Genomic DNA, 17,447 nt, shown 5'->3' on the forward strand with positions numbered 1-17,447 from the left:
CCAAAATCTATCCAAGTCGTCAACAAATAATCCAAAATCTAATCAATGAAAGTGAGAAAGTATTGAGGATAACTTCTGCACAGCAAAAGCTAATAACTAGAGAGAATACTTCACCAAATAACGTGAAAATCAACTCCAGAAAACAACAGCGTATCAAGTAGGTCTTGCCGGTGGCACGACAGAGAGAAAATTGGTTCTGTGTTGACAAGAAGTACTTGAGTACCTACTCGACAGATGGCGCTGTTGATGTACACCCCCACCTGTATAGCGATCGCTGGCGTATTCCGCCCGTAGGTTTTTTCTGTCGGGCAGCAGAGCTGCAGCTACATGATCACCGGGTAAGATTAATATTGAAAACATGTATTTCAAAGGTATATTTTTGATTGGCATAACAAACACAAGCCTTTCTTGCATGTAAAATATACTGAATGTAGAGGGCTTATAACATTATAGATCAGCTAACAGTGTGAACATGAACAAGCATCAAGGATACCTCAAGCAAACAGAAGGCTATATCACAGCAGTACTGTTCTACATTAAAGTCTTAGAATAGGCTATGATAATTAAAACCTGCCTTATAAGATGTATTTAGATTTTCTCAAATGTTGCACATTACAAAGGTGCAGACATAGGAAAATCTTAACGGAATTTTCAAGATAAAAGCTATCATTTCCATGCTTACCCAACATTCCTTATTCTAAGATAAAACATATTATTTCAATGCTTAACCAACATTCATTATGTTATGCATTTTGCAAACGTAACTAAGTTGGCAAACTCAGAATTAGAGGACTAAGTAGTGGGTTTGTATGATAATTCTACAATAAATGGCCACTAGAGGCCGCCATTTTGAAATAATCGTTCTTCTTAAAATTTTATTTATTTCAATAGGTCTTAGCAAATTGCATTGTGCTGATTCCCCCATTACCCAAAAAGTAGTTAATAACAATAAAAAATATTATTACATATGTGCTCTGTGATTAAAATTAATACCACTAAAGACAGTCTTAATATAATTTATCAATATTTATATAAGTCATCATGATAATATTTTTGAAGCTAATGGCTTCCCTACATCTAAATAAAAGATGGAAAAATCTTTCTCTACCACTCTTAATCTCCCTCTCCCCTGTGATACCTTATCATCCCAATGCATGGCATCATGTGTTGGCCAATGTGGTAACAACCCTGACTGGTGAACGTCAGACTGGGGTTTGAATCCCGCTCAAACTCATTAGTTTCTTTTGTTGCTGCAATCTCACCATCCTTGTGAGCTAAGGATAGGGGGAGCCTACAGGTCTATCTGCCGAGTCATCAGCAGCCATCGCCTGGCCCTCCCTGGTCCTAGCTTGGGTGGAGAAGGGGCTTGGGCACTGATCATATGTATATATGGTCAGTCTCTAGGGCACTGTCCTACTCGATAGGGCAATGTCACTCTCCCTTGCCCCTGCCATTCATCCATCCATCCATATACCAAAGGCACTTCCCCCAATTTTGGGGGGTAGCCGACATCAACAAAGAAACAAAACAAAAAGGGGACTACTCTCTACGTTCCTCCAGCCTAACCAGGGACTCAGCCGAGTTCAGCTGGTACTGCTAGGGTGCCACAGCCCACCCTCCCACATTATCCACCACAGATGAAGCTTCATAATGCTGAATCCCCTACTGCTGCTACCTCCGCGGTCATCTAAGGCACCGGAGGAAGCAGCAGGGCCTACCGGAACTGCGTCACAATCGCTCGCCATTCATTCCTATTTCTAGCACGCTCTCTTGCCTCTCTCACATCTATCCTCCTATCGCCCAGAGCTTTCTTCACACCATCCATCCACCCAAACCTTGGCTTCCTCTTGTACTTCATGAGGGGCCCTTAAACCTTTAAACCACGAGAGAAACATCAACCACCATGATGGCATTGTACCAAGAACTTCATACTATAGAATTCGTTGTAGACCTGTACGTACCCTGAAATCTCTTGACATCACTAAAGTGGGAATGAGGAGAGAAATAAATGCTTACAAGATAAGTACTTAAACAATAAATCTTATTATATTAATTCTGTTTATTTCAATTAATCTTACCTTACCATTCATTATGCTGACTATTCCACACTGTTGGAGGTTTCAAGTGGTGGAGAGAGACATATAATACACTAATTTTAACATAAATTCAAACCCAAAAAAACTTAATACATCTCGCCTCCCAATCATTTTTAATCCTCTCATGATCCTGTATTTTTTACAGTGAAAAATGTCATAAGTCAATCTATTTACATTGATGTCTTGTAGAGTAAATGACTAAGAAATGAAGATACAAACTGAAAATAGCATTAGAGAGCTGAATAAGTCTTAAGACAACCATCTATATGGAATTTATTAACCCTTTTACCCCCAAAGGACGTACTGGTACGTTTCACAAAAGCCATCCCTTTACCCCCATGGACGTACCGCTACGTCCTTGCAAAAAAATGCTATAATTTTTTTTTTCTTTATATTTTTGATAATTTTTTGAGAAAATTCAGGCATTTTCCAAGAGAATGAGACCAACCTGACCTCTCTATGACAAAAATTAAGGATTTTAAAGCAATTTAAAAACGATATACTGCAAAATGTGCTGGGAAAAAAATAACCCCCTGGGGGTTAAGGGTTGGAAATTTCCAAAGAGCCTAGGGGTAAAAGGGTTAATAATGCTTTGACAACCCGCAGGCTTGGATTTAGTCAGAATTACAAAAGTATAATAATCCATATCAATGACTACAGTATACCCAAAGAAAAAATCAAATAATTCTTATTTGCTAGTACCCAGGGTCACAATTTGAACATAAGCCCTGGTCTGTTTTCTATTAACCCTGTATTATCCTCTTTTTTTTTTTTAATATGACTTATTTTGGAATCATCAAGAAACTATCAGCTGAGGAATCCCATTCTCCTGAATCAATGCAATATCTTTGCATATTTATTCTCATTGTGGACTGTTGTTATCACTTATAAGAGGTAAGTGTGTATGTATGGATGTACAGTATGTATGTGTTTCTATATATATATATATATATATATATATATATATATATATATATATATATATATATATACATGTCTGTATGTATATATATTAACATATATGTATATGTACACAATATATATTTACACATGCATGCATATATACAAACATTTTATATATATATATATATATATATATATATATATATATATATATATATATATATATATATATATATATATATATAATATATATATATATATATATATATATATATATATATATATATACATATATATATACAGGGTATATATATATACATATATATATACAGGGTATATATATATATATATATATATATATATATATATATATATATATATATATATATATATACATACAGAGTATCTGTATGTACAGTATATATATATATATATATATATATATATATATATATATATATATATATATATATATATATATATATATATATATATATATATATATATATATATATACAGTATATATTTACACACACAATATATATATATATATATATATATATATATATATATATATATATATATATATATATATATATATATATATATATATATATATATATATATATATATATATATATATATATATATATATATATATATAAGCGCTCCTCATCCGCCCACCTATAACTACCATCACCTTATTATAAAATCTCACCCAAGTTTCCAGCTTCAATAAAGAACACTCCTATTAAAGGAGAAGAATTTATATCGACGTAGAAATAAATTTTGAGAAGCTTTGTGAAGCCAAGGACTGTCTATACTTTAAAGAGTATTACCGCTTCGCAAAAATTACGACCGACAAGCAGTAAAGTAGAGATCTAAGCTACCCATTAAACCCAGTATAAAATGACAAATTCGAAGATAATTTGTATTTTTCCTAACCTTACAAACCTTAGCTATTTAAAGAGGGTTTACCTTTTAGCACAGCTGAAATGACGAGCCAATAGTTTTAACGAGGGTTACTTACCCCCGCGCTAGTTAGCGGGGGGGGGGGGGGAAGGGTAGCTTGCTACCCCTCCCCCTCCACACACCGGTGACTTGCTTCACTTCACTTAGAGGTAGGACTTGACTTGGGGGTCAGGGATGGCGGGCACATATGTGTAAATAGCTAAGGTTTGTATGGTTAGGAAAAATACAAATTATCTTCGAATTTGTCATTTGTTCCGTAACCGAAATACAAACCACGCTATTTACAGAGGGTGACTTACCCCTTAGGAAGGGTGGAAAGTCCCCAGCCTTACTGACTTCGGCTTGCCCGGGGTCTCGATCCCTCAGTGAGCAGCACTAGAGAGAGGGAGCCCCTGTACCTCACAAGTTCCTAGCATCGCTAGGAACGAGTGGCCTACATAAGCAGTGTGAGGAGGAGAGTGTGACTCGTCCTATGAAGTTGACCTTGAGACCTTCAGATAGGAATTCTAGGATAGGACGTTCCCAATACCACCTCTTCAGGGTATGGGAGACGCAACAGTATTAAGCTTAATACTAGGAGCACAAAGAAGCATGGGTTACCTGCAGAGGTCGAGGTCAGCTATTATTATTATTATTATTATTACTATCCAAGCTACAACCCTAGTTGGAAAAGCAAGATGCTATAAGCCCAGGAGCTCCAACAGGGAAAAATAGCTCAGTGAGGAAAGGAAATAAGGAAATAAATAAATGAAGAGAACACATTAACAATAAATCATTCTAAAATAAGAAACAACGTCAAAACAGACATGTCATATAATAAACTATCAACAACATCAAAAACAAATATGTCATAAATAAACTATAAAAAGACTATGTCTGCCTGGTCAACAAAAAAGCATTTGCTCCAACTTTGAACTTTTGAAGTTCTACTGATTCAACCACGCGATTAGGAAGATCATTCCACAACTTGGTCACAGCTGGAATAAAACTTCTAGAGTACTGCGTAGTATTGAGCCTCGTGATGGAGAAGGCCTGGCTATTAGAATTAACTGCCTGCCTAGTATTACGAACAGGATAGAATTGTCCAGGGAGATCTGAATGTAAAGGATGGTCAGAGTTGTGAAAAATCTTATGCAACATACATAATGAACTAATTGAACGACGGTGCCAGAGATTAATATCTAGATCAGGAATAAGAAATTTAATAGACCGTAAGTTTCTGTCCAACAAATTAAGATGAAAATCAGCAGCTGAAGACCAGACAGGAGAACAATACTCAAAACAAGGTAGAATGAAAGAATTAAAACACTTCTTCAGAATAGATTGATCACCGAAAATCTTGAAAGACTTTCTCAATAAGCCTATTTTTTGTGAAATTGAAGAAGACACAGACCTTATATGTTTCTCAAAAGTAAATTTACTGTCGAGAATCACACCTAAAATTTTGAAAGAGTCATACATATTTAAAGAAACATTATCAATACTGAGATCCGGATGTTGAGGAACCACCGTCCTTGACCTACTTACAATCATACTTTGAGTTTTGTTAGGATTCAACTTCATACCCCATAATTTGCACCATGCACTAATTCTAGCTAAATCTCTATTAAGGGATTCACCAACCCTAGATCTACATTCAGGGGATGGAATTGATGCAAAGAGAGTAGCATCATCTGCATATGCAACAAGCTTGTTTTCTAGGCTAAACCACATGTCATGTGTATATAGTATGAAAAGTAATGGGCCAAGAACACTACCCTGTGGAACACCAGATATCACATTCCTATAATCACTATGGTGCCCATCAACAACAACTCTTTGAGATCTATTACTTAAAAAATCAATAATAATGCTAAGAAACGACCCACCCACTCCCAACTGTTTCAGTTTGAAAACAAGGGCCTCATGATTAACACGGTCAAAGGCAGCACTAAAATCAAGGCCAATCATACGAACTTCCCGACCACAATCAAGGGATTTCTGTACAGCATTGGAGATTGTAAGAAGGGCATCACATGCTCCAAGGCCTTTACGAAAACCAAATTGCAAACTAGGGAGTAGATGATTACCTTCAGCAAACCTATTAAGACGTTTTGCCAGAAGACGTTCAAAAACTTTAGATAATATGGGAGTTATGGAAATTGGGCGGTAATCAGTGGGACTTGAGCTACCACAAACACATTTACATAGAGGAGTAACATTACCAATTCTCCAACTAGTGCTAAAAGCTCCTCTTCTTGCTAACTTGCGCAAAATAACAGATAACTTTGGAGCTAAGAAATCTGCTCTTTATAAAAAACAAAGGAAAAATACCATTTGGGTCTACACCTCCATAAGCATCAAGGTCCATCAACAGAGCTTTAATCTCACGAGATCGAAAAGCTAAACTAGTTAGTTTAGCCTCAGGAAAACAGGAATGAGGACATTCAAGTTTTTCATTACTCTGTTTACTGTCAAAAACATCAGCCAAAAGGGTTGCCTTTTCCTTTGGACAGTGAGTGACTGAGCCATCTGGTTTAAGTAAAGGAGGAACTGTTGCATCTACACCAAAGAGGACCAGGATGCTACTTCCCCAAGAGAGGGGAGAATGAAGAAAGAAGTAAGGGTCAGACATACTCTTTCATTCACGCAGACTAAGACCGGGTAACAACGCCCTCAACCTACTGCTACTTGTCCAAAAAGGAGCCTGAGGTTAGACCAGCTATTGTGCAGCCACCACAGGGCCGATAGAAAACGTATCGAGGCTCCTGTGGGTCACGTCTTGCAGGTAGTGGGCTGTGAAGGTCGTTTGACGCTTCCAGACCCCAGCTTGAAGTACCTGCATCACAGAGAAGTTTCTCTTGAAGGCCAGGGATGTAGCAATCCCCCTGACATCGTGGGCCCGAGGGCGACGTGATGGAGGAGGGTCAGGATTCAGGGCATGGTGGATAACCCTTCGAATCCAAGCTGAGATGGTGTTCCTGGTGACCCTCCTCTTAGTCCTGCCTGTGCTCACAAACAAAGCTCGCACATGAGGACGGACTGCAGCCGTTCTCTTCAAGTAGTGCCTCAGACACCTCACTGGACATAGTAGCAGCTGGTCTGGGTCGCTTGTTACAGAATGGAGACTCGCGATCCTGAAAGAGTCGAACCGAGGATCCGGCACTCCAGGATTCTGAGTCTTGGCAACAAACTCAGGGACGAACCTGAACGTTACCTCCCCCCATCCCCTTGAATGGGCGATGTCGTACGAGAGACCATGAAGTTCACTAACTCGCTTGGCCGAAGCCAAGGCGAGTAGAAAAGCCGTCTTCCAAGACAGGTGGCGATCAGAGGCCTGGCGTAATGGCTCGAAGGGAGGTCTCTTAAGAGACCTGATGACTCGAACCACGTTCCAAGGAGGGGGTCTCACTTCCGACTGGGGGCAGGTAAGCTCATAGCTACGTATGAGTAAAGAGAGTTCTAGTGATGAAGAAATATCCACGCCCAACAATCTGAAGGCCAAGCTTAAGGCTGAGCGATAGCCTTTCACTGCCGAGACAGAAAGGCGCATTTCTTCTCGCAGATACACGAGGAAGTCCGCTATTGCTGGAATAGTGGCATCGAGTGGAGAGATACCCCTTCCATGACACCAACCACAAAAGAATCTCCACTTTGCTTGGTAGACTCCCTCAGAGGACCTTCGCAGGTGCCGAGACATTCTCTTCGCAACCTGTTGCAAAAAGCCTCTCTCCGCGAGGAGACGCTGGATAGTCTCCAGGAGTGAAGCCGAAGCGAGGCTACGGCCCTGTGAGGGACGCCGGAGTGGGGTTGTCTGAGAAGCTCGTGTCGTGGAGGAAGCTCCCTCGGGAGTTCCGTCAGGAGCTGCAGAAGGTCCGGAAACCATTCCGCGTGATGCCATCGTGGAGCTACCAGAGTCATCGAACAGTTGACCGATATTCTGGTCCTGTTGAGCACCCTACTCATCAGACAGAACGGTGGGAAGGTGTACACGTCGATGTTGTCCCACCGTTGCTGGAAAGCATCTTGCCAGAGTGCCTTGGGGTCCGGGACTGGGGAGCAGTACAGGGGCAGCTTGAAGTTCAAGACTGTCGCGAACAAGTTCACAGTCGGGGAACCCCACAAAGTCAGGACTTTGTTGGCTATCTGAGGATCCAAAGACCACTCGGTACTCACTATCTGCGAAGCTCTGCTCAGACTGTCGGCAAGCTGATAGTGTTATCGAGTGGGTTTCGGTCCACCTCAGAGTCTCTACTGCAAGATGGGATAGCTGTTGCAAAAAAGTGCCTCCCTGCTTGTTCATATAAGCCACTACCGTGGTGTTGTCGCTCATCACCACCACGGAGTGACCCGCCAGGGACCGTTGGAACTGCTGAAGAGCCAGAAAGACGGCCTTCAATTCTAGCAGGTTGATGTGTAGGCACTTTTCTGATTCTGACCAAAGGCCTGAGGCCCTCTGGTTCAGAACGTGTGCTCCCCACCCTTCTTTTGACGCGTCCGAAAACAGAGTCAATTCCGGGAGGAGGACGAGAAGACTCACTCCCTTCCGCAGGTTCTCGTCGACCAGCCACCACCGCAAGTCCGTCTGTTCCAGAGACCCCATTGGGATCAGAATGTCCGGGGAATCGGATCCTTGATTCCACCGGGACTTGAGCCGCCATTGAAGGGATCTCATCCTGAGGCGGCTGTTTGGAACCAGACGGGCCAGGGAGTATAGGTGGCCTAAGAGACGCAACCACGATTGGGCGGGGAGTTCTTTTCGCCTGAGGAAGGGTTCCGCCACCCTCCTCAGTCTTGCTATTCGGTCGTCTGATGGAAAGGCTTTGTGGAGATTGGTGTCTATTAGCATGCCTAGATAAACCAGTCGTTGGGACGGCTGCAGAGAGGACTTCTCGAGGTTTACCACGATCCCCAGATCCTGGCAAAGATCCAGAAGCCTGTCTCGGGGCCGAAGAAGGGTTGACTCCGAGTCTGCTAGGATCAGCCAATCGTCCAGATAACGGAGACGAATGCCGTTCCTGTGCGCCCAAGATGAAATCAGGGTGAAAACTCTGGTGAACACCTGAGGAGCTGTGGAGAGACCGAAACACCACCTTGAACTGGTAGATATTGTTGTCTAGGCAAAATCTCAGGTACAGTACTTCCTGGAAGACGGATGGATTGGGATCTGGAAGTACGCGTCCTTTAGATCCAGTGTGCACATGAAGTCTTGTGGTCTCACCGCAAGTCTGACCGTGTCTGCTGTCTCCATGCTGAACCGGGTTTGTTTGACAAACCTGTTTAGAGCTGAGAGATCGATGACGGGTCTCCAGCCTCCAGTAGCCTTCTCTACAAGAAAGAGTCGACTGAAGAAGCCTGGGGAGCCGTCCACGACCTCCTGGAGAGCACCCTTCTCGAGCATGGTCTCGACTTCGGCCTGAAGGGTCAGCCCCTTTGCCGATCCCGTGGCATAGGAGCTCAACGACACTGGATTCGCTGTCAGGGGAGGTTGAGATGTTGTGAACAGGACGCGATAGCCTTGGCCGATCACTGAGACCGTCCAAGCATCGGCCCCATGTTGCTGCCACCTGCGGACACAACGCTGAAGGCATCCCCCCCACAGGTGGACACGCAGGAGGACTGCCACCCCTAGGGCTTGCGGCTGCGGCCGCCACCCCTAGAAGTCTTGCCTCCCCTGGAGGACTTACCGCCCCTCTTGACCTTGGCTGGAAAGGGCTGGGGCTTAGACACCACCTTCTTAGATTCCGGTGCCTGTTTGGGAGCCTTACGAGGCTGTTGCTGCTGTTGTAGCGGGGCTGGAGGCTTATAGGGCCGAGTTGTAAGGGCCCTATGGAGGAGGGAGTCTGTGCTGGATTTCCTCCACCTCTCAGCCGTTCGCTCCATGTCTTGAGGCTCAAACAGGTTCTCCCCCAGAAGGGAAGCATGTCGGAGCCTACACACATCTACAGCGGGGACCTTCGGATGGAATCTCTCGGACACAGCATCGCGACGCTTCAACACCGAGTTGGCCCACAGGGTGGTAACCTGGTGCGCCAAAAATTCAATGGAGCGGGTGCCCGAGAGCAAGAAGGTCTCCAGGGCCTTCCTATTGGTCTCCTTGGACAAGTCCTCGGAGCACAATAGGATGCCCAGAGATCCTCGCCAAAAGTCCAGCCACGAAGTGGCCTGCATGGCACACTTAGCGACCTTCTCGTGGCTAAGGATCTCTGCCGCCGAGAATGACACCTGCCGGGCAGAGAGTTTCTCAAGGGGAACTCCCTTCGCCAGCTCCTCCACAGAGTGATGGAGAGAAGAGCGAGGTTGTGCTCACCCAGGATCTCGAAATACCTCCTCTGCTGAAGAGGAGGAGGAGGGATGAGCTTGTTCCCGGCAGTGGAACGACTGGAGGAGGCAAGAAGTGCGAGCTGAGCGTTGGCCCTAGCCCTGGCACTCTTCAGCCCCCGAGACCAGGGCAGAGCCGCACCTGTCTTCGGGGCCTTCCGAACGTCAAACACTTCATCCAAAATCGTGTCTTTGCCTTCACGGGGGGCGATGACTGGATCCATAAGCCCGTTAAGTTGCCTTATCAGGCTTAGGACCTGCCAGAAGGCATGTTCGGATTCTTGCTGTTCTCCTCCCTGCAGGCTGGCAGCTAAGTCTCCTGCCCCAGGGATCTCTTCCTGGGGTGACACGTGGACATTCCCCCGGGTAGTCGTGGGTTCCTGACGAATCCTTGCAGAGGATTTAGGGACGGTCTTGGAGTCCTTGGATTCCCTCCTGGAAGGGATACAGGATCCCAACAACGAGGTTCGAGGGGCCCCTTCCTCACGAGACGATTCTCCTGCATGAAGCGAAGTCTCCCCCCCTGGTGCCGAGGGGAAGACTACCGCCCCACTGGACTCACCTGAGGACGGAAAGGCCTCGTCCACGGGAGAAGGAGAGAGCACTCGTGCAGGAGAAGGGACCTTCGCGACCGACCTCTTGGGAACCAACTTCGCCCTGGGGGAAGTCACCACACAAGTCCACTCCTCTCTTTCTCTTCAGCGTAGGAGAGACAGCCGTTGGTTTGTTAACCTGGTCGGCGAGTGCTGGTTTCATAACCCTCACTAACGCCCGTGCCAGAGGACCAAACCAAGTCTGTTGCTCCAAGGACACAGAGTCCGAAATCCTCGCTAAAGGGAAAGGGATCGGGGGATCCTTTGGAGTGGACACCACGGTACCTGCCTGAAAAGAAGGTGGGGAAGAATGATGTACTAACCTCTCCTCGTCCTGCACTACCAACCTGTGTTTGGGTGGAGGTGATCCCGAGTGCCGTCTAGGAACACGCGTTCCTGCTGCTACCACCGGCTGCGGAATTCGCCGCGAACGATGGTCGCGCGAGGGCGAATGGTCGCGCGGGTGAGCGATCGTGCAGGTGCGCAGGCGAACGATCGCGCGGGCGTGCAGGCGAATGATCGCGCGGGCGCGCAGGCGAGCGGTCGCGCGGGCGAGTGGGCGCAAGGGTGGGCAGGTGAATGAACGCGTGTCCGAGGCGGCGAACGCAAGCGTTGGCGCGACAGCGAGGAAACGCGCTGCCGCGTGGGTGAGGAAGACTGCTGGCGATGTAGATCCACAGGCGATCGATGATGAGCTGGTGAGCGCGGACGCGCAGGTTGGCGATGGCGCGATGTGGCATGTCGACGCGTTGGCGAGCAGCATGCGCAGGTGAACGACCGCGCAATGGCGAGCGATGGCGAGCAGCATGCGCAGGTGAGCGATCACGCGATGGGGAGCGATGGCGATCAGCATGCGCGGGAGGGCGATCGCGCGATGGCGAGCAGCATGGGCAGGTGGGCGATCACGTGATGGGGAGCGATAGTGATCAGCATACGCAGGAGGGCGATCGTGCGATGGAGAGCAGCATGCGCAGGTGGGCGATCGCGTGATGTTCCTTCAGAAGCGTTGGAGAACGTTGACGCGCCAGCTGTCGCTGTTGAATAGGCGATACTAAAATCGCCTGTGCGTGCTGGCGAGCAGGTGAACGCTGGCGAGGAGGTGATCGCTGGCGCGTAGGTGATCGCTGGCGAGGAGGTGATCGCTGGCGCGTAGGTGATCGCTGGCGAGGAGGTGATCGCTGGCGCGTAGGTGATCGCTGGCGAGCAGAAGGTCGACACGTGTCATGTGAAACGACAGGTGGCGCGGCGAGGGCAGGTGGTGCGGCACGTTCACGAGCAGGAACTGGAAGATCGCTGGCGCGTTGGCGAACATGTGCTTTTGACACGCGCAGCACGATGTTGCGTAGCCACAGGACCAGGCAGATGGTGAGCAGGGAGCTCAGCAGGAACCGTAGGATGGTCAGAGACCGCAGGGCGATGGTCCTCAAATGAGCGCTGACGCTCAGAAGAGAGCTGACGAGCAGGAGAGCGCTGGCGAGGAGGGCGAACATCAGGAGAGTCTTGACGAGCAGGAGATCGCTGACAAGCAGGAGAGCGCTGAAGATCAGGAGAGCGCCTGTGCGCTAGCACTGCTCGTGGAAGGGAAGGATCCCTTACCCCGGAAGGGACCGTTGCCCATCGGGTGACGAGTTCTCCAGAAGGCGAAGATCTGGCAGGAGATGGTGAACGGTCTGCAGAGAGGTTCAAGGAAGACGGAGCTGTAGGTTGAGGCTGACGAGGAGAGTTCCCCTCGGAGGATGAAGACCCAAAAAGGCGCCTCCTAGCCCCCCTGTAAGGGGAAGGGAGGCCCTTGCGGCGTAGCGAACGGTGAGCCATACGGCGGAGGCGGCCTCGGGGAAGATCGTCGGGACCATTGGTCCTCCGAAGGGGAGTCTCCGTCAAAGCACTTCCCTCAGAAGGAAGCTGAGCAGCAGCAGAGACCGAAGGACTCACTTCCCCCTTCGAAGGATGTACAGAAGGGGGAGGAGAGCCTTTAGCACCATCATCTGCAACAGCACCTGCGTGGATTGCCCAGCCACGTCGGAGGCCTCTGTCACAACGACGTCGACAATAGACAGGGGGTCTACCTCCGCTACCGCCGGCGACTGCTTAACAGCGGCCCCCAACGAGAAAAGGTCAATAAAAGCGACCCTGGAGGGCAAGCCCTTAAGCCCCAGGGACGACCAAATCTGTAAAAGATCATCATTGGTTAAGGCATTATCAATAACCTCCCCCGGAGAAGGAGGGGGAACCGCCTCGCTATGGGAGGCAACACCCTCTCCCCCCACCCAAGGTCGGGAAACAGAACTAGGACCTGCGCTCCCACTCGGCCGACTCTCCTTAGGAGGAGGACGAGGGGGAGCTTCGGAGGAGGTTTGAGTGGCGGAAGAAGAGTCCCGAGAACCTTCCTCCTTCAAGGCTAACCCCGAAGGAGAACGGTCTCTCTTGGACTTCTTCTTACGCCGATGGCCAAACCTTTCCCACTGGGAGGCAGACCACTCCCTGCACTCACGGCACATGTTCTCCTGGTCACACCGTCGGCCCCGACATTGAGGGCAAAGGGTGTGCGGATCCGTAGTTACGTCCGACATGAAAGTCCCACAAGGACGACCGGCAACTCCAGGGCATGTACGCATCGTAAAGAAATAATAATGAAGGTCAACTTCCAACCAACACACACGCTGAAAAGAAAAAGCAGAAAATTAAAGGCTGTCACGAGGACGATGAGCAGACACGTCTGATCACCGCCGAGCCAAAAGTGAAGTGAAGCAAGTCACCGGTGTGTGGAGGGGGGAGGGGTAGCAAGCTACCCTTCCCCACCCCCCGCTAACTAGCACGGGGGTAATTAACCCTCGTTAAAACTATTGGCTCGTCATTTCAGCTGCGCTAAAAGGTAAACCCTCTGTAAATAGCGTGGTTTGTATTTCGGTTACGGAATAACTAACAATTAAAAGTAAAGAACGGAAGAACACACAACAGATGATGTCAGGAAAGGTTATGTGATAACATCAGTGACCAGAAGGTCACCACCAACTACTGTACAGTACTCCTCTTAAAAGAAGATTCTGGAACATCTCTCACTTTTGATAAAGGGAAAATATTGCAAGAAAATAAATAAAAATTGTAAATAGGGAACTAATGTTGTCCTAGAACTGATATAAGTTCAGGTATCCTTTAGAAGAATAAATATTTATGATGATGGTAATGATATATTTTCTGATACACCAACCTACAGTCCTTATACTGCATTAACAGCCTATATAAAAGGCTTCTGGACTACATCAAAAAATTGGATTACATAAAAGGAAATAGACAACAAATATACATCAATAAATCAATTTTCTTATTTTTTTTAACATAGAAGCAGCAGCTCAAAATGTAAGCTAAAAAAAAAAAAACCCTCAACAGCCAAAACAACAATATACTGATGAATATTCCCAAAATTATGACAAAGGTTTGTATACACCCTTAAACCAAACTTGAAATAACAATACAGTATAATACTTAATTCAGCCTGAACTGTTTGTCGACTAAAGTTTGGCTTCCAGCATTATTTTCCACTTCCTCAATCTCTCTCTTGCTTATAATTTGCTACTATAGAAACCCACAAAAATATTTCTGGATCTTCCTATACAGAATTTGGATCTTTGACAATTTATCATAGAAGATAAAAATCTAATAAAAAACTTTATAACCAAAATGCTGTTACTTACCTCTGAAAGTTCTGATGAGGCTACCCAAATAATATCGACCAACAAGAGAACAAAGATACCCAGGGCAAGGCGCCGCCCATGAGCCATGGTGGAACATCACCTGGAGAAACATGGAGATAAGTTATACATACATACAAACATACACCAAGGCACTTCCCCCAATTTTGGGGGGGTAGCCGACATCAACAAATGAAACAAAACAAAAAAGGGGACCTCTACTCTCTACGTTCCTTCAGCCTAACAAGGGACTCAACCGAGTTCAGCTGGTACTGCTGGGGTGCCACAGCCCACCCTCCCACATTATCCACCACAGATGAAACTTCATAATGCTGAATCCCCTACTGCTGCTACCTCCGCGGTCATCTAAGGCATCGGAGGCAGCAGCAGGCCCTACCGGAACTGCGTCACAATCGCTCGCCATTCATTCCTATTTCTAGCACGCTCTCTTGCCTCTCTCACATCTATCCTCCTATCACCCAGAGCTTTCTTCACTCCATCCATCCACCCAAACCTTGGCCTTCCTCTTGTACTTCTCCCATCAACTCTTGCATTCATGGAAAAAATTAAATACTGTATACACAGTGCCCCGTAAAGATGAAGAATATAGACACAATTGGACTACGATCATGTATTATTTTTAGCATCTCAAGAAAATATTTTAGTCGCCAAAAAAAATTTTACATACCAGTATTATTACAAAAAAAATACCAATATTTTTTTTCTGTAGAGTACTGTAATTTCTATTTTTCCTAACTATACAAACCTGAATCCTTAAATAGAAGTATGATTTCAGTGAAGCTTGAAACTCAGCTACTATACTCCGGATAGCAAGGTTGGTAGCGTCGCGGATTTCTATTACAGAGGTCCCGAGTTCGGTCCCCGCCAGGGACGCGAATACCGTGAGACCTTCTACCGGGGGGTACTCCCAGGGTGGCGCCTGGGGGGGAGGTTAGAGGGGACTAGTGATAGTCCCTGCTGGCTAATGGTCGCCCTAGGAGAACGATGTAAATCGTCTCAGTGGAGACCTAAAACCCGCAACTTTAACTTTTTTAAAAATCATAAAGTGTCAAAAGTTACTGGCGGGTAGCAGGAAATCCCTCTATGTAAATATGGAAGCCAATTTGACCATCTAGGAATTGCCAAGCAGTTGAGGTCGGAAGTGTAACTTACGGGTCTAAGGTTTGTATAGTTAGGAAAAATACAAAATTACTTTATAATACCTGTGAATTGTTCTTACACACATACAAACCCTTGTTCTACAAAAGGAGGCTTAGCCTTAGAAAGGAGGAAGTTCTTACAACAAAATTGGCTAGTTTAAAATCTCAGGATGTTAAAGGGTGCAAGAGTATTAACTCTAATCCCCCTCTTCTCAACCTGAGAATAGGTTCCCAAGTGGTAGGCTAGGTACATTATCTATTTGTCAACAGTCATGGATGAACCTATCCTTATTAGGACAGGCTATCTGAAATGTATAGCTATTAAGAGTAATGAGTTTACATTCCTGAACATCTTAGCCTCAAAAGAAGGAAGGGGGGGAGGGCATACTTCCATCTAAACAATAGAAGAGTTACTCGGTATGGTAGCTTACTTGCATCAGAGTCTGCTCCTACAAATAATGGCACCCAAAGGGAGGAGTGAGAAGAGAAAAAATACAGGGCCAGACATTCTAACTCTTATCTTATGTTGTTGCAACTGCTATCTTAGAAGAGATGCTTTTTGTTTTGTGAGGGAATTAGGTACACACCACCACCTGTTAGGCCACTACCATAGATCCAAGAGAGAACATGTCAAGAAATTTGTAGTTATATTCTCTCAGGTAATGGGCCGTGAATATTGTCTGGTGTTTCCAGCCACCTGCCTTAAACACTTGCACCACTAACAGGTTCTTCTGAAAGACAAGTGTTGCACCAACCCTCCTACCTTTGTGAGGGTGTGCCTATGCATATTCTTCAGGAATCCCCAATGAAAGGGAATATGCACTACTTATTGTTTCTTTTAGATTTTTTTCTTACACCTGTTCAAACTAACAAACAGGCTTTGAAGCTGCAGTCTGAATCATTGGGCTTACTTCAGGTAACGTCTTAGTGACCTCACAGGACAAAGAAGTCAGTCCTGCAGATAGTCAATGATGCCCCCAAGGGAGGGAGGCAGAAGATGGAGGTCTCAAACTTTGAATCCCCTACAGCTGAGATCTGAATTTTAGCAATAAAATCCAGAATGAAGGTGAAGGAAACTCTTCTCCACCCCTCAGAATGACTAATGTTGTAGGACATGCAGTATATCTTGCCTACTCGCTTCACTGTAGCCAAGGCAAACAAGAACAGTATTTCAAGTCAGGGCTATACCTGACACTTGCCATTAAGGCTCATACTGTACAGCAGTCTCTTTTTGGGGATTTTACAAATGTGGTAACAACCATGCATGTGAATTGAGTTCTTTTGGTGTACATAATTGCTTAAAGCTCATTATCAGCATTGACAGTTCCCAGAATGAGGAGAGGTCATGGCTTTTAACCCTTTTAGCCCCAATGGACGTACGGTACGTTTCACAAAACTCATCCCTTTAACCCCATGGATGTACTGGAACATCCTTGCAAAAAACTGCGATTTACATTTTTTTTCATATTTTTGATAACTTTATAAGAAATTTCAGGCATTTTCCAAAAGAATGAGATCAACCTGATCTCTCTATGACGACAACTAAGGCTGTTAGAGCAATTTAGAAAAAAAAAAATATATTGCAAAATGTGCTTGAAAAAAAAAAAAACGCCTGTGGGTTAAGGGTTGGAAAGTTCCAAATAGCTTGGGGGTAAAAGGGTTAAGTTTAAGGACTTGGCTCAATGCTAAGCAATAGCCTTTCACTGCTGAGACTGAGAGGAGCTCCCCTCAACG

At 45.6% G+C, this 17,447-nt stretch overlaps 1 protein-coding gene across 2 annotated transcripts in view; it reads right to left on the reverse strand.

Annotated features, from left to right (window-relative positions):
* LOC137657709 (solute carrier family 35 member F5) overlaps positions 1-17,447 on the reverse strand; it is a 128,919-nt gene that overhangs the window by 95,452 nt on the left and 16,020 nt on the right. For both annotated transcript variants that reach the window (XM_068392145.1, XM_068392136.1), the window contains exon 2: positions 14,557-14,656. In XM_068392145.1, the coding sequence (XP_068248246.1) occupies positions 14,557-14,643 (87 nt within the window). In that variant the 5' untranslated portion in view covers positions 14,644-14,656. The remainder of the gene's footprint in view (positions 1-14,556; positions 14,657-17,447) is intronic.

This window comes from Palaemon carinicauda, chromosome 1, assembly GCF_036898095.1.
Source record: "Palaemon carinicauda isolate YSFRI2023 chromosome 1, ASM3689809v2, whole genome shotgun sequence".
NCBI lineage: Eukaryota > Metazoa > Arthropoda > Malacostraca > Decapoda > Palaemonidae > Palaemon > Palaemon carinicauda.